Below are 22,352 nucleotides of genomic sequence, written 5' to 3'. Positions count from 1 at the left end.
GCAACTCCCTCCTCACCGGCCTACTCCAGTGCAGGCTCTCCCCGCTTCAGACCATCCTGAACTCAGCGGCCAGACTCACCCACCTCACCAGCCGCTCCACCTCTGCCACCCTCCTCTGCCTCTCCCTCCACTGGCTCCCCATTGCCCAACGCATTAAATTCAAATTGCTCACCCTGACCTATAAGGCCATTCACAACACTGCCCCTAACTACCTCACCGACCTGATTCCCAGGTACCACCCTACCCGTACCCTTCGCTCTTCACAGGACCTCCTTCTATCTTGCTCCTTGGTCTCCTCCTCCCACGCACGACTGCAAGACTTCTCCAGGTCCTCCCCCATCCTCTGGAACTCACTACCCCAATCCATCAGACTGTCACCTTCCCTCCTCACCTTCAGGCGCTCCCTGAAAACCCACCTCTTCAGGGAAGCCTACCCCACCCTCACCTAACAGCCGCTGCCCTTCCCTCCTCCTACCACTCCATCCCCCACAGCCGTTTCCTCCTGTGCCTCTACCCCCTCCCTCCTAGATTGTAAGCTCGAAAGAGTAGGGCCCTCTTACCCCTTGTGTACTGTTTGATGCTACTGTTCTGTTTCATGTATTGTCCCCCCTCTATTGTACAGCGCTGAGCAAACCCTTTGGCGCTATATAAACTCGATAAATAAATAAATATATATATATATATATATATATATATATATATATATATATATAAGCAGTAAATTGAAAAAGGAACACAGGAAAAAGAGGGAGCACAGCGATGGTGAAATCTGCATGGTTACAAACATAATGTCACATAGCAACAGTGGAGAGGCCATCAGAACCGTACATTTGGAGAAAGGTAGGAGGAGGTGAAATTATCCCATGGGTGTCACACTGCCTCGAACACGGCAATCGAACAGGCGTGTAGAGCAGTCAGATATTCCATCTGTCTCACATCAGCAATAAATTTAAACAGAGTTGGCATCGAAGGAGGTATAAGGGATAGCCAACACATAGGAATACTTCTTCTAGCCGCTGTCAGAATATGTGTGGTGAGCTTCCTGGGAATGGCAGGCTCAACAAAAAGTATAGGATCTCAAAGGGGAGAGAGGTATAAAATAGCAATTGTAAAAAGGACAAAACCTCTTCCCAAAAGGGAACGATGGATCCACAAGTCAAAAAAATGTGGAAGAGGGAGCCAAGGTCTTTCCCGCATTGCCAGCAGGCGGAAGAAGCATTCGGGTTAAAGGCATGAATTACATTGGGAGTTTTGTACCACAGCATCATAATTTTGTATGTGTTTTCCTTATAAACCACACAGACAGAAGATTTAGATGTGTTTTCCCAAATTTTCTTCCACTGCGTCAGATCGATGTCACATTGTAAAAACTGGGACCACTTGCGCATGTAATGGTGAGTGTCAGAGAGGGGGGAAGCATCCATAAGAAGTTTATATGGACCCTGTATGCACAGACGCTCAAAGGGAGTGGGATTCCCAAGAGTCAATGTGGGGGACATGGTAGAGAAAAAGTGCCGTATCTGGAGATGGATATATAAATGTTGGGAAGGTAGATCCTTTTTCTGGAGGTATGCGAATGGTTGCAGCTTCTGAGTCACAGGGTGTACTAAGTGGCGTAGTTGGAAGAGGTTAGCTGTGACCCAAGGGAGCACCAGGGACACGGCCAAACTGTCTGAAAGGTTGGGGTTAAAGAGGATATTAGTCAGTGGGGAGCAATCTGATGTCAGTGCAAACCTAGTCTTACATTTCTGCCAGATACTCATGGAGAATTGCATGGGGCCAAGGAAAAAACGACGGATAGGGGCAAGATCCACCGCCGTGGTTGACCAGAGGAGAGAGCAAGGCTGAGTCAGAGTCAATTGTAAGGACTCTATCTCAGTCCACAGGTTGGGAGGGTTATAGGAGGACCACGATGTGAGGAAGCGGAGGTGAGTAGTATAGTAATAGGTCACAATATCTGGTGCCCCTAGGCCTCCCCTAGAACGTAGAGAAAGTAGTACACTACGTGCAATTCTATGTCGCTTATTATGCCAAATGAAGTGTAGAAGAGATTTCTGGAGGGAGTGTAGTTTGGACATAGGAACAGGAACAGGGAGAGTCACAAATAGATACAGATGTTTCGGCAGTACAGTCATTTTTATGACATTGATGCGTCCCAGGAAGGATATGGGTAGGGTATCCCAAAATTTCAAGGAGCGAGAAATAGCTGTAAATAAGGGGGGGGGGGGAATTGGCGTCATATATAGAACAGTAGGAAGAAGTGAGACTAGCACCCAAATATTTTAGAGAATGAGTGCACCATCGATAAGGGAAGGATTCCTGGAGAGATGAGAGAACAGCTGGTGGGATGTGAAGTGGGAGTGCTTCAGTTTTGGAGGTATTAACCTTGTAACCCGAGAGGGTCCCAAACTGACGTAAAATTTTATGCAATACTGGAAGAGAGATTTGCGGATTCGAGAGTGTAAGGAGGATATCATCCGCAAATAGGGATAGTTTGTACTCATGGCCATGAGATAATATCCCTTGTATGTCAGGGTGAGATCGGATTGCAATAGCCAAAGGTTCCAAGCAGAGGATAAACAATAGAGGGGAGAGTGGGCATCCCTTTTGTGTACCATTCGACATCTGGAAAGGAGGTGAGAGAAAAGAGACCAGTCTGACCTGTGAGGAAGGATAGGAGTAAAGAGCTTTTAAAGCTGCCACGAAAGGGCCGCGGGAGCCAAACTTCTCCAAGACCATAAACATATAAGGCCAGCTGAGGCGGTCGAAAGCTTTTTGGGCATCTAAGCTGAATAAAATGGTGGGGGTAGAAGACCGTTTAACCAAGTCAACAAGATCAATGGATCTCCTGATATTGTCCACTGCATGTCTGGCAGGAACAAAGCCTACTTGGTCTCTGTGGATGAGCTTGGAGATGAGCCTGAACAGCCTATTGGCTAGGATCTTAGTAAAAATCTTGTAATCAGAGTTTAGTAGAGTAATAGGACAGTAATTATCTAAAATAGAATGATCCTTGTCCGGTCTGGGAATTACAGAAATATATGCACGGGAAAAGTCAGCCTGGTGAGTAATACCCTTGAAAAAATCTTGAGAGAGAGAGAGAAGATGGGGAGCCAGGATACCAATGAAAATCTTGCAGTAAGAGTAGGGAAGTCCATCTGGTCCCGGGGATTTGCGTGAGGGGAGATGTTTGACTGTATCAAATAGTCCTTCAGATGAAATGTCAGCGTTAACGGACGAGATGTCAGAAGGCGATAGCTACGGTAATAGTAGAGGATTAAAAAACCTATCAAAAGAAGTTTCTATGAGGGGAGGATGGAGATCTGGGGTCAAACAGTTGTAAAGGGACTCGTAATATGAGCCAAAAAGGAAGACCATTACATGGGGGTCATAAGTAGGGTCCCTATTCGGCTGGATGAGATGGTCTGGCAATGTAGAGGGAGTTTGGGCTTTGAGTCTATTGATGAGCATACGGTGAGGTTTGTTGGAGAATTTGTAGAATTTCTGTTTGACCCAGAGAAGAGATTTTGTGGACTTACAGGGATGAAAAGCCTTGATTTGGTCACGAAGAGAGGTCACTTTACGCAGCCCAGAAGAAATAGACGGTTTTGCGAGAAGTCTACGTTCAGCCAAGGATAACTGGGTAATCCTGGCACTCTCTGAGGATTTCTTCAAGCGAGAACCCATGGAGATACACAGACCTCGAAATACCACCTTTTGGGCTTCCCATACGGTGGAGGTGGATGGTACAGAGCCTACATTGTGGTGGAAATACATGTCAAGTCCCTGTGGGAGCTCAGCATGGAGATGTTCCGTGGTTAAAAAGGTTTAATTGAGGCGCCAATTACTTGCCTTTGGCATAACAGTAGGGAATAACAGGTTTAAGGTCAAGGAGGCATGATCGGACCATGTGATAGGGTTGATGTCAGAGGAAACCAGAAGAGGGATCAGGGGAGCTGAAATAAAAAAATGATCTAGAATAACTACGATGAGGGGTGGAGTAGAAGGTGAATTGTTTATGGAGGGGGTGCCGAATCTGCCAGGCATCAAAGAAAAGATGTTCCCTGATCAATTTGCAAAAGGATTTCGAGGAGGAGCATTGACGTTTCGAATTAGTGGACTCAAAAAGAACCTTCCTATCTTTGTGTGGTGAGAGGATTAAGTTAAAGTCACCCCCTATAATCATGTGTGGAGTAGAGAAGGAGCCTAATTTGGTGAGTGTTTGTGTAAGAAACTGTAACTGACCTAAGTTCGGGGCATATAAATTCATCAAGATAAGAGGAGTGTCACCAAGCATACATTCTAAGATAATGAAGTGACTGTGGTGATCGACCCTGGAGGAAATGACCCGAAGGGAGCAATGTGTCCGAATCAGTATTACCACTCCAGCCTTCCCAGATGGGTCAAAGGCCGAATTGGATTGGGAAAAAAACATTGAGGCAAAACGAAAGGTGCCTGTTGATTTAAAATGGGTCTCTTGGAGAAAAATAATGTCTGCTCCTGCAGATCGGAATTCCTTCAAAACCGTCCACCATTTCTGAATGGAATTAAGGCCTTTGACATTATATGACAAAATTGGTAAAGCCATCACAAAAGGACAATAGATATAGCATCCGTACCAGCAGAAAAGGTAAATTGTAAACGATCGATGGAACAAACAAGTGACATTAATAGATAAACTGGAAACATTACAGTAAAAAACATAGATATCCGTAGGGATATACACTTGGGAAAAACAACTATACCCAAGTCGTCCAGGCCAGTGGCTGGACGGGATCGGGGGCAACATAACATAACAGTCGTCAAACCCGGCCAGAAGAACAGGACAAATGAAAGCACCCAGCAAGGGCTCAGCCAGCAAAAAAAAAAGGGGGAGGGGGGTAGGAGGAGGAGAGGAGGGAAAGGGGGAGGGGAGGGGGGAGAGAATAAGGGACAACCCGAAGTATCCACAGGAGAACACCCTAGAAGAGCATCAGGTAGGCTCATCGCTGGAACGAGGACGTTGTGGAGTACGTGAAAGACACTTCCGGCCCCCACGAACTGGTGTCCAAATCTTGTTGGGGGTAACGGAAGGGCAAGATGGAGTAGGTGGTAATGAGGAGGCATCTTCCGATAAAGGAGGTAGTCCCAATCTCTTCAGAAAGGAGTCTGCCTCTAAAAGATCACGTAGGATAACTTGGGAATTGTCTTTGGAGACAACCAGCTTGAAGGGAAAACCCCAGCGATAAGGAACATGGTGATGTTGAAGGTGTGCGGTGATTGGTTTCAGGGCCTCCCTTTGGCCAGGGTAATCGGAGAAAAAAAGAGCCGGAGCCTGTCCCCTTTAAATTCCAAGAAGGCTTGTTGCATACGGAGGCTAACAAGGCTTCTTTGCTTTCAAAAAAATGAAAGCGGACGATGACGTCGCATGGTCTGGTGGCGTCAGCAGGTCTAGGGCCTAGTGATCGGTGGGCTCTGTCCATGCACCAATCTGCTTCTGGAACCATGGGGCGGTTGAGGTGAAGAAGGATAAGAGATGTCGGTGGAGTTGGGAATCGGCAATAGATTCAGACATACCGTGAATACGGATGTTTTGCTGGCGTTCCCTGTTTTTCAAATCTTCTTGGAACTGAATTTGTGACATGGTGTGTTTCAAATACGCGTTATCTTCTTTTAAGACATGGACGTATTGCACCAATTTGTCAAATTTGTTCTCCAATTGATCTGCACGTTGACCGATCTGGGCTATTTCTCCTCTAAGATCTAAAGCCAATTTGCCCACTTTGGCGGATATAGAGGCGGTAATGTTGCGTAAAAAAACTTGTAGTTTTTCCTCCAATGCAGATACTGTGAGAGAAGATGATGTATGTGGAGTGGAAGGAACGGAGGGAGGATGGCTCAGCAAAGGGTGTTCTAATGCCCTCCCTACCATTGTCAGGGGCTCGGGATCCTTCATCTGGGGGTTAGGAGACGATGGGGATGCTGGCTGCACAGTGTAGTTGGTGGTTGCAGTACCTCTGTCCGCCACTGGGGGCCCGGAGCTCATTCCCTGGGTCGCAGCCGTAATTGAGGCCGGGGATTGCGGCCTGCTGAGGAACCACAGCAGCGTGGATGGCCGCTTGTCAAGCGGCGGTGAGGAAGGGGACTTCCAGCGCCCGATCTTCCCCATTATCTCTCCCCTTATTGTGCTGGGCTGGGTGCAGAGCTAATGTGACTCACCCAGGCACGCCTGGAGGCGGACGCTGTGCCATGGGTGAGTCGCTAAGGCCAGGGAAGCATGGAGCTTCAGAGGGATGCGACCTTCATATTCCCTGGTCGCGCATGCGCCCCCGGTATACTGTTTGTAAGTTTGGTGGGACATAAAAGTGGTAACTTTCTTAGGCATGTGTGACATTGACCTACATGGTCCACACTTTCCACACCTATAAAACCCTACTTGTTGGAAAAAAGTTTCTTAGGGCGATTGGGAATATTGTGTACCATTTTAGTTCTCAGGGCAGGGGATCTTCTGCAGACAAATGATGGTCTTGTGGGAAGTATGGCTTTCAATGTGGGGTCTTTACAGAAAATGGGCCAATGCTTTCTGAAGCACTGTTCTACCTGATTGTATTGTCTATTAAACCCTGTAATGTAGGCTAAGTCCCCTCTGTTGTTACATGTTCTCTGCTGGTTCTGTAGTAAAGATGTTCTATCAAGAAGACCAACGTCTCCATTAACTTTTTTTAAACACTCGTAGGGGTAACCTTTTTGTTGGAACCTGTCTATGAGGATATCAGTTTGCTTAATGTGACAGGAGTGACTTTGGTTGGGGGGCCCATGGAACCCAGCTCACTTTGGAGAGGTGGGGAGACCCCTGCCTAAGCTCCCCATATCCCTCTTATGTGTAAGTCACTCTGTGCCTATTAGGGGTACAGGGTGATCTGTCCTAATATTGTGTAGACATGTCTAGGAGATAGGGGGGGTTGCGGATTGTTTGGTGTTATGTGGTTGCATCTCATTGTTCTATTGTTTGTCTTGCTTGGGAGCAATCTATTATGGGATGTATGTGTTTATGTGTATTAGCTTAGACTTAGTGGGGGGGGGGTTGTCTCCAGCAGCCCTCCCCCCTAATGGGACTGTCTGCTGGTGTGAAGTTTAAATACCTGTGTGTCTCTTGTTACTAAATTTAGTAGATTGCTCCACCCTGTGTCATTATGCGGGGAGGGGGGATTTGTCCCTTGAGTGTCTATATCTTGTATCTGTGTTCAAATAAATTAGTCTACTTTCTGGCTTATTCCAAATCTGTGGTGTCTGTTGTCGGTGTTCGGACGGGGAAGTGGTATTCTAATGGAAGTACTCAGCGCAGGCTGGGACGGTTCCGTTACATTGGTGACAAGTGGTGGGATTGTGCTTCCTGGCTGTGAACACGTCCAAACCACCAGCAGGATTCAAGATCAGGAAAGTAGACGTCGGTCACCCCAGTGGAGATATGGACCTGGCATCAGAGTTCCCAGGGCTTCTGCGGATCGTTCTTGCAACATACCCCAGGACTGTGTCTGCAGATGAGTACCTGGAGCTCAGGCAGTGGATTTGGGTGGTGCTTTGGAGTGGAGCCCTCCAGGTTGCTGGTATGTACAAGGGCAAGTGCTATCCAACCCCAGGGAAACGGGCCAGGGACCATCGGAAGTTACGGATGCCATTCCTGGGAGAGCATCCTCAAGAGCAATGGGTGACTGAGTTGGACAGGCTGGTCCAGCAGGAGATAGAGCTGGACAACCGATATCGGGCTCTGCAATGGTATGCAGAACAGAAATATTTAGGGGTATCAACAGAATGATCTCTGGAGGGATATGACTTTGGTGGCCCTGGATTGCTGTGGGAGAGCTTTACAGATCATTTTGTATTTGGCAATGAAGGAGAACCTACGTTTGAGGACCTGTGAGAAGACAGAAAGGCTATGTTTGGTCTCACAGGGGTCTCAGAGCTTGAACCAGATCTGGAATACCTGCTGATGAAAGAACAGCATCTGGAAAGGGCATACAGGCAACAGCTAAAACATGTTCAGCAGCATGATCAAGAATCAGCAGTGGAAATTCCAGAGATTGCCGTCCCCAAACCTGAAGTGCTGACAAAAGGGCAGAGCTCTGCTAGCCTCTGCCCAGCACTGGTAACATCTTCTGGGTTCCATGGACAGTAGATGGCGAACCCCTATCCCCAGACACCAGTTCCAGAGACTGGGGATTTGATAGACTTCTCTGCAGAGGAAAAACAACCTGGTGATCCTCCAGCAGAAGAGCTGGCAACAGGGCCAAACATTGCTGAACTCTGCCCAGCACTGGTAACATCTTCTGGGTTCCACGGACAGGAGATGGTGAACCCCTATCCCCAGACACCAGTTCCAGAGACTGGGGATTTGATTGACTTTTCTGCTGAGGAGGAACCAGCCGGTGCACCTCCAGCAGAAGAGCTGGCATCAGGGCATGGCGTTGTTGACCTCTGCCCACAACAATCAGCGCTGCAGGAGCAACAGGAAGAGGATGCAATCGGCACTTCACAACTGCAGCTTGAGCTGATGTCGATGGATGGGACTTCGGTCTCCACTGACACAACCCCAGAAAAGGGTCTGGCATTGGGACAGGAGGATGTCAGCCTTACTTTGCAAACACTGGGGGATGTCCATCAAGTCAAAGTGGATGAGACTACAGTCACCACCTGGATACCCCAGGGATGCTGGGCAGTCGGCCCAGATCCCTAACAGCATGATGGAGTCGGCCCAGTCACCCTGTCTTCTCTCCAGTGACTGAGAGGACTTCAGGGAGAAGGACCAGTCCGTACTTCTTCCCAGCGGTGGGTATGTTCTACGGGAGAGACAGAGGTTGGCTGGGTGAGTAATGCTATGTTTGGGACAATTTGTTTGGGGAACTGTGTGGGTGCTGGTCTTGGGGGACTGGAAGTACAGACTAACTTCAGAGTCAACCTGTCAGGAATGGACTTGCCAATAATGGTGGGACTCACCTGCCTTGTGGGCTGCAGTACCAGGGCTGGCCAGCGGGTGCTCTCAGCAATCAGAGACTCACCCCTGCAGTCAGCCAAACACCTGAAGCTGATTGCAGGGGTTGTATTTAAGGAATGGCCAGACTCACAGTCAGGGCCTTGGTGTGTGTTTTTCCATGGGCCCCTGTATCTTGTATCCTGTGTCCCTGTTCCTGTTCCTGCCTGACTTGTTGCCGACCCTGCCTGATCCTGACCTCTGCTGACTTCTCCTGTTTGATCCCTGGCTTGTGACCCTGACCATTCTCTGCCTGACCCTCTGCACCGCGCTGCCTGTGAGTTACTGAACCCAGCTTATGACCCCGACCACTCTCCCGCCTGTTCCTGGTACTCCGTTTGCCCGTTAACTACTGACCCGGCCTGCCTGACGACTCTTGCATTGTATGTATTGTTATCTGTAGGTGGTTTGGTTTGTTTGCACTGTTTGTTTAGTTTTGCACTGCGTTTTGTATTGTTAGTCTTAAATCATATTGTTTATACCATATCTGAAGCCTGCGTTTCCCTATGTCAGTCCACACACCTCTGGTCATACCCAGAGCCCTGACACAACCTGTTTGGGGTCTCCTCCTGCGTTAGTCTCCTGCCGAAAGGAGATATATGTGACGGGAATGACTTTGGGTGGGGGGCCCATTGAACCCAGCTCACTTTGGAGAGGTGGGGAGACCCCTGTCTCAGCTCCCCATATCCCTCTTATGTGCAATTCGCCCTGTGCCTGTAAGGGGTACAGGGTGATCTGTCCTAATATTGTGTAGACATGTCTAGGAGATAGGTGGGTGGGGGTTGTGGATTGTTTGGTGTTTATATGGTTTCATCCCATTGTTCTATTATTTGTCTTGCTTGGGAGCAAACTATTATGGGATGTATGTGTTTATGTGTATTATCTTAGTGTGGGGGTTGTCTCCAGCAGCCCTCCCCCCTAATGGGACTGTCTGCTGGTATGAAGTTTAAATACCTGTATGTCTCTTGTTACTAAATGTAGATCGCCCCACCCTGTGTCATTATGCAGGGAGGGGGGATTTGTCCCTTGAGTGTCTATATCTTGTATCTGTGTTCAAATAAATTAGTCTACTTTCTGGCTTATTCCAAATCTGTGGTGATTGTTGTCGGTGTTCGGACGGGGAAGCGGTATTCTAACAGAAGTACTTAGCGCAGGCTGGGACGGTTCCGTTACACTTAACATAATCATCATACAATAAACAACTCTTTTAATCCTCATAAACTGCCCTTTTGGTATGGCTTTTTTCCATTTGGGATGATGACAGCTTTTTGTCAGTATGTACCCATTTCTGTCTGTACTCTCAAAGAAAGTTCTGGTGCCCAATGTATTATTGTATTTAAATATAGTGAGGTCCAAGAAGTCCACAGAGTTCTGTTGGACATTGACAGTGAACCTCATCCCATACTTGTTTGAATTTATATGTGAAATTAATTTTTCTAATGTGTCCCTTGGGCCTGTCCAAACTACCAGAGTATCATCAATATACCTTTGATAGATACATAAATGAGGCCATGTCTTACCATACATCTCCTCTTCTTCCCATTTATTGAGAAACACGTTTGCTACACTAGGGGCATAGTTAGCTCCCATAGAGACTCCTTTGACCTGATTGTAATATTGTCCATCATACCAACAAAAGTTATTAGTCATGGCTAGCTACAATCCCTCCTGAATAAATACTTTTTGGGCTATTTTAAGATCAGTAAATTTATCCAGTGCCCATTTTATCACCTCTAAGGCAAATTGTTGTTTAATATTTGTGTATAATGACTCAATAGTTGTTCACTCAGATATCAGTAATTTTGTTGATAACATCCTTACTGTCTTTGAAATATGATGGACTTTGGTGAACTAAAGGTTGGAGGTATAGGTCCAAATATTCCTCTAGTCTGGAGAAGAGGGAATCTTCCCCCAGTTAGGATAGGCCTCCCTGGTGGTGCAGTAATACTTTTATGAATTTTTGGTACTTCGTATATTACCGGCACTCTGGGTGCATCAGGTAACAGATATCTGCTTTCCCTTTTAGTTAAGATACCACTTTAGTTCCCTTTTCTATTAATTTGGTAAGTTTTTGTTTCAACATTTTTGTATATTGATTCGTCCCCCAAAATCCTGTTCATTTCAGCCTCATAATCACTTCTATCGAGTACAACTACTCCACCACCCTTGTCTTCTGGGCGAATTTCTATATTGTTCCTATGCTTCTAAACTTTTGATACCTTGCCATATCATATGATCTGTAGCATCTTTGGTGACAGGCATATTTCTGATGTCTTCTTCTACCGTCCTAAACTTCTAGATAGTGATAAGTGGAGGTTTTAGGGTTGAATGTGGAATCATTACGTAGCCCACTATGTAAATATTGGGTACTTGTTGAACTGGTGGTGGACTCCCCTTTCTCCAAAAATAGCTTTTTTACTACCTACTTTCCTAATTAATTTGTGTAGGTCTATGAAGGCTTCAAATTTATTAAGCTGTTTGGAGGGGGCCTATTTAAGACCTTGATCCAAAGTTATGAGTTCCCCTTTACTAAGAGTGACACTACTTAAATTAAAAATTCCTCTCCCTAATTCTCTATTCTTTTTGATCCCCCCTCTGGTTCCTCTCTTGTATTATTTTTCTCCCCCTCTGTTGTGGGGCATCCTTGGTGGTCCAGGGGGTAACTTGTAGAGTTCTTGCCATTCCCTCTATTCCCCCCATTAGGGGGATTGTTAGCATGGTTATATGGTCTGCCCCTCCCCGTGTATTTGGGGTGCTTGGCCACTGCTGGCTAGATCCTCTCCAACCTGCCCTAGGAGAAGGAGGGCCTTTAAGGGCCCTATCCTGATTAGGGAAGCTCTATTGAATCACCCATAAATCTGTATTTATTCCTCCAATATTGTTGGATGTATTTTTGGCAGGATCTTCCTGCCATTTATATATTTTATTGTCTGCATAATCTTTTTTGTCTCTCATATATTCCTTTCATTTCTTTGTCTTGGTATCATTTTCCAATTTGATAAGTACATCCTGTAATTGCTTCTCTTTTTCTTTATGCTCTGCAGAATTCATATGAGGGGTTAATTTAACTTTCAACTCCTCTATTTGTTGGCCATTTAGAAGCAATTTCTTATTCCTACTTTGGACAATGATACCCAACAATTTCTTTTTGCGTTGCCCCAGGAGAGATTTCCATTCCTCCATGAGGTCTGGGTCCATGAGCCCATCATTAGGACCCAGATCCCATCTTACACTTCTGGGGGTAAGCTGCTCAGCTTGATATTGTTCAAGGGTAATGATGTCCCACCATGTGCAGATCTGTTTATCTGTGAGATGTTTTAACTGTTTGAAGCATTTATCCATGTCTGTGTGTTGTGTAATGTCAACATTACCAAAACAATCCCTAGCCTTAGTGCTCCTACTTTTAATATAATTAAATAAATCCGTAGCTGCATTACAGAAAACAGTACATAAACTGTGACAATAAATAAAATATAGTGCTGTTGCGCTTAGGAATAGATATTCATGCAACTTTGATAAGTATACGCTGCAATCCTAATTTGTGAACCAATAACACAAAAACAAACAAAATACCATGTGGACCGTGCATAAATTAAGTGCATTAAATTTGACAATCCGTGATTAATATTGCTTCGCATATACAAAGTGAATAATTGTAACATTCAGTCCCACTTCAGAAAAATAAAGTGCCCAGGTGTTGAATTAGTGAACTTCGTGCAAAAATGACAGGTGCTCCTCTCTGCTCAATGGGTGCCCCACATAGATGTCCACTCACCATTAGCCGTGGACCACTTATCTCTAGGTTGGTCTTAAGCTCCTGGTTAGGGACTAGCCCAATGCGTGATGGCAAGAATGCCACCAATATTCATTCCTGGGAATCATGCGATCTGGCTGATAGTAACCAATAGGATGATGACCAGCGTGGATATAAATGAAAGTGTAGTTTCAAAAGAGCCTTTTTAAACTTTCTCCTCTCCTCCCAGGCAGTAAACCAAGTTGCAGCATGTGAACAGAAACAAAAGCAAACATCCCATAGTGTAACACCATAAAAAACTTTAATGATGGGGAGAAATTCTAAGAATAAAACTCACAAGCAAAGTGCCCATAACCTGGCACTCAGTGTATTTAGCCTTGCTGCCTGTGAATAGGAATCAAGATGGCCACAGTGTTCCAGCGTGCATTCCAAAGGGCAGATATGACATCAGCAGAAGTTGCGGCATCAAACCTTGACAGGTTTCGATCAAGCATATCCGGCATATGTACACTGTATTCAGCAATGTTGCAGGTAATTATGGATAGATTCGGGCAAGTTTAAGTGACACAGCTGCAGTAAGTGATTTAATCACTTAATAAATACCATTTCCAAAATGTCAGATCTTGCACTTCCTGATGATGAAACCGGTTTGATGACGCAACTTCTGGTGACGTCATATCCGCCCTTTGGAATGCTGCGGCCATCGTGGTTCCTATTCACAGGCAGCAAGGCTGAATACACTGCCAGGTTATGGGCACTTTGCTTGTGAGTTTTATTTTTATAATTTCTCCCCATCATTAAAGTTTTTCATGGTTTTACACTATGGGATGTTTGATTTTGTTTTTGTTCACATGCTGAAACTTGGTTTACTGCCTGGGAGGAGAGGAGAAAATTTAAAAAGGCTCTTTTGAAACTACACTGTCATTTATATCCATGCTGGTCATCATCCTATTTGTTACTATTAGCCAGATCGCATGAGTCTCAGGAATGAATATTGGTAGCATTCTTGCAATCACGCATTGGGCTAGTCCCTAACCAAGCACTTAAGACAAACCTAGAGATAGGTGGTCCACAGCTAATGGTGAGCGCACATCCATGTGGGGCACCGATTGAGCACAAAGGATTACCTTTCATTTTTACACGAAGTTCACCAATTAGTATTCAACACTTGGGCACTTTATTTTTCCGAAGTGGGACTGAATCTTACAATTCACTTTGTATATGTGAAGCAATATTACTTATAAATTGTCAAATTTAATGCACTTCATTTATGCGCGGTCCACAAGGTATTTTGCTAAGTCTCATAAAGACTTCAACCAATATAAATCTGCCCTTTAAAAATACTACTCCTGTCTCCTCATTGGAAACAGACCTATTTTATCACTCTTATAACATGTCCCCATCCAACCCCCATTTTCTACCTTCAACTCTCTACTTCGTCTTCCAGTGCCTACCCACTCACTCACTGCCCAGGAGATTGCCAATCAGAAAAAAGATTGATACAATTTGTAATGAAATCTCCACTGTACAAATATACTGTATCCCCCACTTAAAGGATAAATTCCTTTTAGAAAAAAATAATAAATGCACATTTTTTTTGCAGGTAAAAACATGTGCATTTATTTTTGTCTGCAGGAGTCTGGAAAGCATTGCACCAGTGAACAGTAGATCACTGATGCCATGCAGGTCTCCTGCAAACCTGTCAGAATATCTGCTTGCTGTAAAGCAATACAATGCGATACACGAGGGGTTCGAGCGCCCTGCTCGCCTCACTCCCTCAGTCTCCACCCGAATCACAAGCCTACTGAACGACATATCAGATTGGATGTCGCTCCACTTCCTTAAACTGAACCTCTCCAAAACCGAGTTCCTAGTCTTCCCCCCAGCCCGCACACCACTCCCCACTGACTTCTCCATCACGTCCAACAATGCCACCATCAGGCCCGCCCCGCAGGCCTGAGTACTTGGTGTCATTCTTGACTCCAATGTATCCTTCCAGCCCCAAGTCCAATCACTAACAAACTCATGCAGACTCCACCTCCGCAACATCGCCAAAATACACACGTTCCTAACCCCAGAAACCACTAGGCAGCTTATCCACTCCCTCATCATATCACGACTCGATTACTGCAACTCCCTCCTCACTGGCCTGCCTTGCCACAGGCTATCCCCGCTTCAGTCGATCCTGAATACGGCAGCCAGACTCATCCACCTTACCAACTGCTCCGTTTCCGCCACCCCCTCTGCCAATCCCTCCACTGGCTTCCGATTGCCCAACGGATCAAACTAAAAATCCTAACACTGACTTACAAAGCTGTCCATCATACTGCCCCAAACTACATCACTGACCTAATATCCACGTACCACTCTACACGCACTCTCCGCTCCTCACAAGACCTCCTTCTCTCTAGTTCCCTAGTCTCCTCCTCCCATGCCTGCCTCCAGGACTTCTCCAGGGCATCACCCATACTCTGGAACTCCCTACCCCAATCCATCAGACTATCACCTACTCTCCTCTCCTTTAGCTCGCACCCTGAAAACCCACCTCTTCAGGGAAGCCTACCCCACCCCCTGCTAATTCCCGACCATAAGCCTTCCTACTCCTCTTGGATTATGACTCCCTGCTTTCGCTGAAGGAGGTTCAGGCAGATCTTTTGCACAAAACTCAAGAATATTTTCAACTTAACTCAGATTCTGTGTCTTCTTCAGTGACGCTGCAGGAAGCTTACAAGACTGTCCTTCGGGGCCATATTATTCAGGTAGTTTCGAGGCGCAAGAGGGAGAGGCAACAGAAACAGCATCAGCTTGAATCAAAGCTTGCTTCTTCATCAGCTCAATTTAAGCAATCACCGATCCTATCTAACCGTAAGTTGTTGGATCAGGCCCACCTGGAATTGGACCTTTGTTTGACAGATGATGCTGTGTGCTCCTTGCGTCGGACACGTCAGAAGTGGTACAGTAGAGCAAACAAACTGGATTCTATGTTAGCACACAGAATGCGTTCTTTTACGCACCACCCTAAGCCAATCTCTCTACACACTTGCCATAATGTTCTAACTAGTAATCCTGTAACGGTGTTGGAGGAATTCCGGCATCGCCTTGCTAAACTTTACATGGACCCCACGCGAGCTGATCCTCAGGCTATTTCTGATTTTTTTTTCTTTTCTTTTTGTCCCACCTGTCTTGCCTATTTTGACTCAGGCCCACAAAGACTTGATGGACAGTGATATTCAAACATGTCTTGCATTGTATTGCTGACTTGAAGGCGAGCAAACGTCCATGCCCAGATGGATACACGGCTTTGTATTACAAGAAATTAGCTGATGTGCTTGCTCCTCACCTCGTCGCTATGTTTAATGTGGTGAAGGACAGTTCGGCTTTTTCCCCCAACTCGCTGACCGCTAATGTGGTTATGATCCCGAAACCTGATCGAGACCATTCTTCTTGGGCAAATTATAGGCCAATTTCTCTTATTAACATTGACATGAAAATCCTGACAAAAATTCTAGCCACTCGCTTGAATTCCTTCCTTTCTCATCTAATTAAGAAAGATCAGGTAGGTTTTGTCCCCCATAAACAAGCGGGGGACGCCATCAGACGAATTCTACAATTGCAACATCTGGCTCATACTCGCAAAATTGATATGCTGCTCTTATCCTTGATCATCAATAAGGCTTTTGGCACTTTATCCTGGCCTTACCTCATGTCGGTCCTTCACCATTTTGGTTTCGGTTCGTCGTTCACATATTATGGTTTTGAGTCTTCAATGTTTCCAATTGGTAGGGGTACTAGACAGGGTTGCCTGCTTTCCCCCATACTATTCATTTTGGCTTTGGAACCCCTGGCAGAAGCTATTTATATGCATCCTGATATTAAGGGACTGGATGTTGCTGGCTCTCAGCATACGTTATCCCTGTTTGCTGACTATATATTGTCAGTTACAAATCCGAGGATCACTCTGCCAAACCTACTAGCGGTTTTGGATTCCTTCGCTGCTCTATCGGGCCTTCATGTCAACCCTGCCAAATCTAAGGCCATGTCGGTTACCCTTTCACCGTTGCTGTTGGCGACTCTGAAACATTTGTTCCCTTTTCAATGGCTCTTGACCTTACCGTATTTGGGGATTAAGCTCACCCCATCTTATGAGGGACTTTACCGGGCTAACTTTCCCTTTGTTTTTAAGGATTTGACAGATGTTGTCCTCCTGGACTCATTTCCCCAACTTGTTTTCGGGGCTGTCAACAAGTAGGCACCATGGCCCATATTTGGTGGACTTGCCCTAAGGTTTGCAGACTATGGATCAGGGTTTATGCCCTTCTTCGTATTATGTTTTATACAGACATTAAACGCTACCCATACGAGGTGCTATTATTTAAACCATTAGTGGGCCTACTTCATCCTGAGTGGCAGCTGGCATCGCATCTATTCATGGCCACCAAACTAAGAATCGTGAAGGCCTGGAAGACCCCCCCTCCCCAGCTTTGAAGCAGTCAAAAATCGGATGAATTTTATAATGTTTAATGATAAACTGACAGCTATGCTGTTAGACACTCACACAAACTTTCTACAGATCTGGCGTCCCTAGCTTGATATAGCCCAACCGCCCAGATTTGACCAGACCCTTTTGTCAATATGTTTGTGTTCCCCCCCTCCCCCCATTGCGACCCCCTTATTTGTCTTTTCTTTCTTCGTTCCTCCCTTTCTCTTCTCTGTTCTGTTTTGTTTTTATGATATTTGTGCTGATTGTAACATTTTTTTGTTTTTATATAAGAACTGCACCAGCAATATTATATCTACCTGTTAGACTTCCATGGGAGTCTTGTGCATGGTGTGCCAATGTGCGTCTAGTGAAGCTCTGTGTTTCACTTCTTCTCTTGCCTTTTTGTATGCAGATTTGGTGATGACCTTTGATCTTAGTTTACTAATTATTTGGTCTCTAAAGTGTCTGCCATTTTTGCAAACTATTATGCTTTAATTTATCTTCTTATATACTGCGCTTGTGTACTCAGTTTATTTGTCTATATTTCAGTGCACTTATTGTACTATTCATAAGAAAATGTGTATTATTTTTTTTTATCTTTGTTGGTCAGTGCTCTTGTTAATGACCGTTTCTCTGCTGCTGTTTATTCTATAATAAAATCCATTGTAAAAGGATTAAAAGCTGTTTACTACATATGGCGGATACAGATTGCCATGACTTAAATATAAATGATGCAGCTTATAAGTGGCTGTTTTGATTTTTATAAACAAGAATCAAATACCACTGTTTTTATATGTATTGTGGTTAGATATAGTATATGCTTAGACTTAGCCCCTGTTCACACCAGTGCAACTTGTCATGTGATTTGACAGTTCCAAACAGCATGACAAAATTAGTTGTGTCTATGGAACCATTCAAATCGGTGCGACTCTGACATGCACCAATTTGAAAAAGGTTCCTGCACTATTTTTGACTAATTCATGCGTGACTTCCATTGACATCTGTGCATGAAATCGCAGAAATGTTGGCAAGCCGCAGGTGAAATTGTACTGTCCTGTGGCTTTGAAATCATGCTGAAGTAGCACTGTTTCAAAGCCGCATTCAGTGTGAATGGGGGCTTATAGATATTAATTGCAGACATATTTAGATGTTTAGACTTTAGATATTAATGAATAAAAGTAATGTGTTGTCATACATGTGCGGATGGTATTAGTATAAAGGCAATAATTAGGAAAAAAAATAACAAACCTATCTTACTCACCTGTTCTGTGCAGATATTTTGCAGAGAGCAGTCCCGATCCTCCTCTTCTCAAGTCCTTCAGCGGCACTCCTGGACCCTCCCTCCTGCTGAGTGCCCCCAGAGCAAAAAGCTTGCAATACGGGCAACCAGGCAGGCGCGCTCCCTTGCCGCTGCGCTGCATGTCCATTCACACACAGAGCCAGCATGGCTCACTGGCTCTAGTTGAACCATGTAAAATATAAGAAAAACCCAACAACTGGCCAATAAAGCAATGGCTCTTACTGAGTTTTCCCACTGATTACTTTTATCCAGTGATTTGTTTCCTCTGAGCTGTTGCAATCCAGGTTACCCTAATGCCAATAGAGAAAAATCGGGTTAAATATCTCCAATGGCTCCCGCTGCTGTCTCAGCCAATGAGAGCCGAGGGTCTTGTGCACATCGCTGGATCGTGATGGATCTCAGGAAAGTATTGGGGAGGGGGGGGGCTGGGGGACTGCTGCACACAGGTGTTTTACACCTTTAGCACCACTTTAAATATATTCTTTTAGAGCAGCAAAAAATGACAGGTTTTTAACCCCTAAGCGCTCTATCTAAAACTCAAAAAAAGGTTTTGCCAGACAATCTTGCTATGTTAAAAATGCATACATGTTTTCTATAAACAAAACAAACCGTATATAGTGAGCGTTAAGAAAAACTGGGAGCAGCTAGCACATATGGTGAACCCACTCCATATCACAATAAACATATCAAAACAATAGTGCTGCGCTATATAAAAAATACAAAGGAAATGAGTGCTCAGTGGAATAAATGACTGCTCACACAACCCGTATGAATTGCAGTCCTTGGTAAGGTGAAGTGACATCCAAATGTGGGGAAAAAAAACATCTGTGAGATCCTTCATCACTATGTACTCACCTGAACTAAGATCAAATAGGCTTGCAACAAATGATACTCCAAGGCAAACATATCTCCTACTCTCAGGGCTGGTTCAGGGCCATCAGTAGTGTGTCCTGAAAAAAGTGTCTCTGTGTTCACTTTTCTGGGTGGGGCTATTAAAGTGTGACTCTAGGGTGTCTTGGAGTATCACTTGTTGCAAGTCACTGAGCACTCATTTCCTTTATGTGCACTGAATTTGGAGGTCTTTGTGCGTCACATCATTGCATCAAGGACTTTCATTTATGTGGATCGTTTGTTTAGTCATTATTAACAACAGAACGTATTGCATTATTTTGATATTTGTTTTCACTTTTTTTTTTTTTTGATATGTAGTGAATTTTGGTAACATTTGTGGGCTACTGTATCATATTACAGTACATTTCACTTTCATTCACCATTTGTTCTAGTTTAAGGTGGATACATTTGTATTTTTGTATAGAGCAGCACTTTTGTTTTTATGTTTTCTATAAATCTTTAATTTATAGCCATATTCTTTCAAAGAAAAATCAGTCTAAAAATTACATATATAGGCACATATACTCTTAAAGCCCTCATGAACCCCCTGTGTTTATTATTTTATGCAGTCAGTCTGCATATACAGTAGTAAATACCTTGTTCTTTTAAGAATTTTTTAGCTCTGTTATTTCTAAGTGCATCAGCAGCAGCAGCAGCAGCAAGGGTTTAAATACTTGGTGACCACACTTAAGATACTTGCACCAGGGAGAGAGGACACAGAGCTGGATCGTAGGACAGGTGAGTGGCTGTTTTTTAAAAGTTTATCTTTTTTAGATGAGACTGGAGCTCGCTTTAATACTGTATATGCAGTATGAATGCATTACAGTAATAAAGGGTTCAATTGGGCATAACAATTGTGTAGACTCCAACTTTTCTAATTTCTTTACAATAGATTGAGTGCTATATGTAAGTGATGAAAAGTAAGAAACTGAAACTTTGGGTACTAAATTCTGTGGTGATACTGTGGAAGATGTGGTTGTATTTAGCATGCTACATTTTCAATTTATGGATTAACCTATATGCACAGTTCATTTATGAACTTGGGCATTGACATATAAAAACCTGGCTTATTCAAAATATTCCTAAATATTCAATTTGAAGGTAATTCAATAAAAAAAAGCTTATGATACAGTATCTAAAAGATGTCTTTTCAAACCACTTGGATAAATGTTTTATGTCCATTTAACATAATAAAACCTACCTTGAGAGGAATCTTCTTGTGTAAAAACTTGATTGTCGGCGCCAACAATTTGTCGAAGAAGATGTGGTTGAGACTGATTCTTTCCCTGGTCACAACCCGGCTGGTGTCTTGTCATCAAGCAAAGTTCTGGAACCATGTAAAATATAAGAAAAACCCAACCATTGGCCACCAAAGCAATGGCTCGCACTGGGTCGTCCCACTGATTACTTTTATCCAGGGATTTGTTTCCTCTGAGCAACATAACAATCCAGGTTACCCAAATGCCAATAGAGAAAAATATGGTTACATAAATATGTACACAATGTCTCTTCCAGTATTTGCAGGATCCACAGATGCTAATCATTGAGACTAGAAAAGTAATGGCCATAAGCAACAAAACATATATCAGTATGAGCACAAAATCAAGGTCACGTGCATTTTTATCTGCTTTGCTAAAATCACATTCTGACATATTCCTTGCCAGGTAAAGTGCAACATACAAAATGGCTATTATTATTTGCACAAGGGATAGGGCAGTGATTGTAACTAGCATCAGCCACCATGACATACCCAGTCCACCTCTAACTATTCTTACCAGCTTGATGGCATGAATCAAGAGGCATGAAAAGCAGACAGCAAACAGGACTCCAAAAAGAAAAAAACGTGTTAGACAGGTCTCTCGATTCAATTTAATGATGAAGGCAAATGTAAGGCCGAAGATTCCAAGTGTGCCCAAAAGGAAGATGAACTGAATGGGTACAATTGCCCTTTTGGCATTAACACAAATGCGAGGCACCATAATCAGGAGTGCCAACAATAGAGCACTTGTAAACACAACGCCAGCAGCAGCCAAAGTTTCCAAAACTATGCCCCATGCATCTTCTGCACTACATAAAAATCTGTAGTCATCATCATTACAGGACATTTTGGGTGATGCTTGCAACAAGACCTGCCAAAAAATAGATGTAGAAATATATTAATATTTGAGTGTATAATTAGAATGACTTGTTATTTAAAATTACTACTATGACAAATATTTTAATATAAAGTTACTGCCAGACATGTGATAGCACATAGGTGAAAATGTATTAGTATGCACACTAATCACTAGGCACAGGTATTGGAGTCAAACATTATACTTAAGCTGGATTCTGACTTGGAAAGATTGCCAAGTGGTATTCAGCTAGTTTTGGATTTGCCTGAGACCTGACCTGCTTGTCTTCCCATATTCAACTTGGCTTGCCTCTGACCTGTCTCTGGATTCATGTCGACCTGTTGTGGTCTTGGCCTGTATTTTGGACTCTGCATCCTGTCTTCTGATTAAGTACCTTGCTGCCAGGTTGTTAACTGACCTGGGCCTTCTGACACTGCCCATACCTTCTGACTCAGTTACATCACTGCCCAGCTGTTGATGACCTTATGCTTGTGTTCTGGCTTTGTTCCTGTCTACTGATCAGCAACTACTGTTTGTGCCTCACATCCACAGCTGTGCCACCTGCAGTATCTGCCCTCATGCCTCTCAGTGTCCTCACATATTGTCACTACCAGGGATATTAGACAAGAGGTGCAAGAGAAGTCCCCTCTTCAGCTTGATCTCCAACGAGTATGTGATACTAACGCAGCCACTACATCTAAGGACTGTTTTTCTGCAATATATTACATGTTCACAGTTTAGATATGCTTTAAAGCCATGTTTCTCATCAAATGGGTCGCGACACAGGGGTGTACTGGGCCGGGGGG

At 44.2% G+C, this 22,352-nt stretch overlaps 1 protein-coding gene across 3 annotated transcripts in view; it reads right to left on the bottom strand.

The window, feature by feature from the left end:
• Positions 1 to 21,557, bottom strand: part of LOC149457505 (retinoic acid-induced protein 3-like) — a 321,697-nt gene extending 300,140 nt beyond the window's left edge. For all 3 annotated transcript variants that reach the window (XM_089683612.1, XM_089683611.1, XM_089683610.1), the window contains exon 1: positions 20,634 to 21,557. In XM_089683612.1, coding sequence (XP_089539738.1) covers positions 20,634 to 21,537 — 904 coding nt within the window. In that variant the 5' untranslated portion in view covers positions 21,538 to 21,557. The remainder of the gene's footprint in view (positions 1 to 20,633) is intronic.
• Between the last annotated feature and the right edge of the window lie 795 nt (positions 21,558 to 22,352).

The sequence above is a fragment of the Staurois parvus genome, unplaced genomic scaffold, assembly GCF_062004578.1.
Source record: "Staurois parvus isolate SC_StPar_1 unplaced genomic scaffold, SC_StPar_1.0 ptg000316l, whole genome shotgun sequence".
Taxonomy (NCBI): Eukaryota; Metazoa; Chordata; class Amphibia; order Anura; family Ranidae; genus Staurois; species Staurois parvus.
The sequence above is the reverse complement of the archived record's forward strand: the minus strand, read 5'-3'. Positions and strand labels throughout refer to the sequence as shown.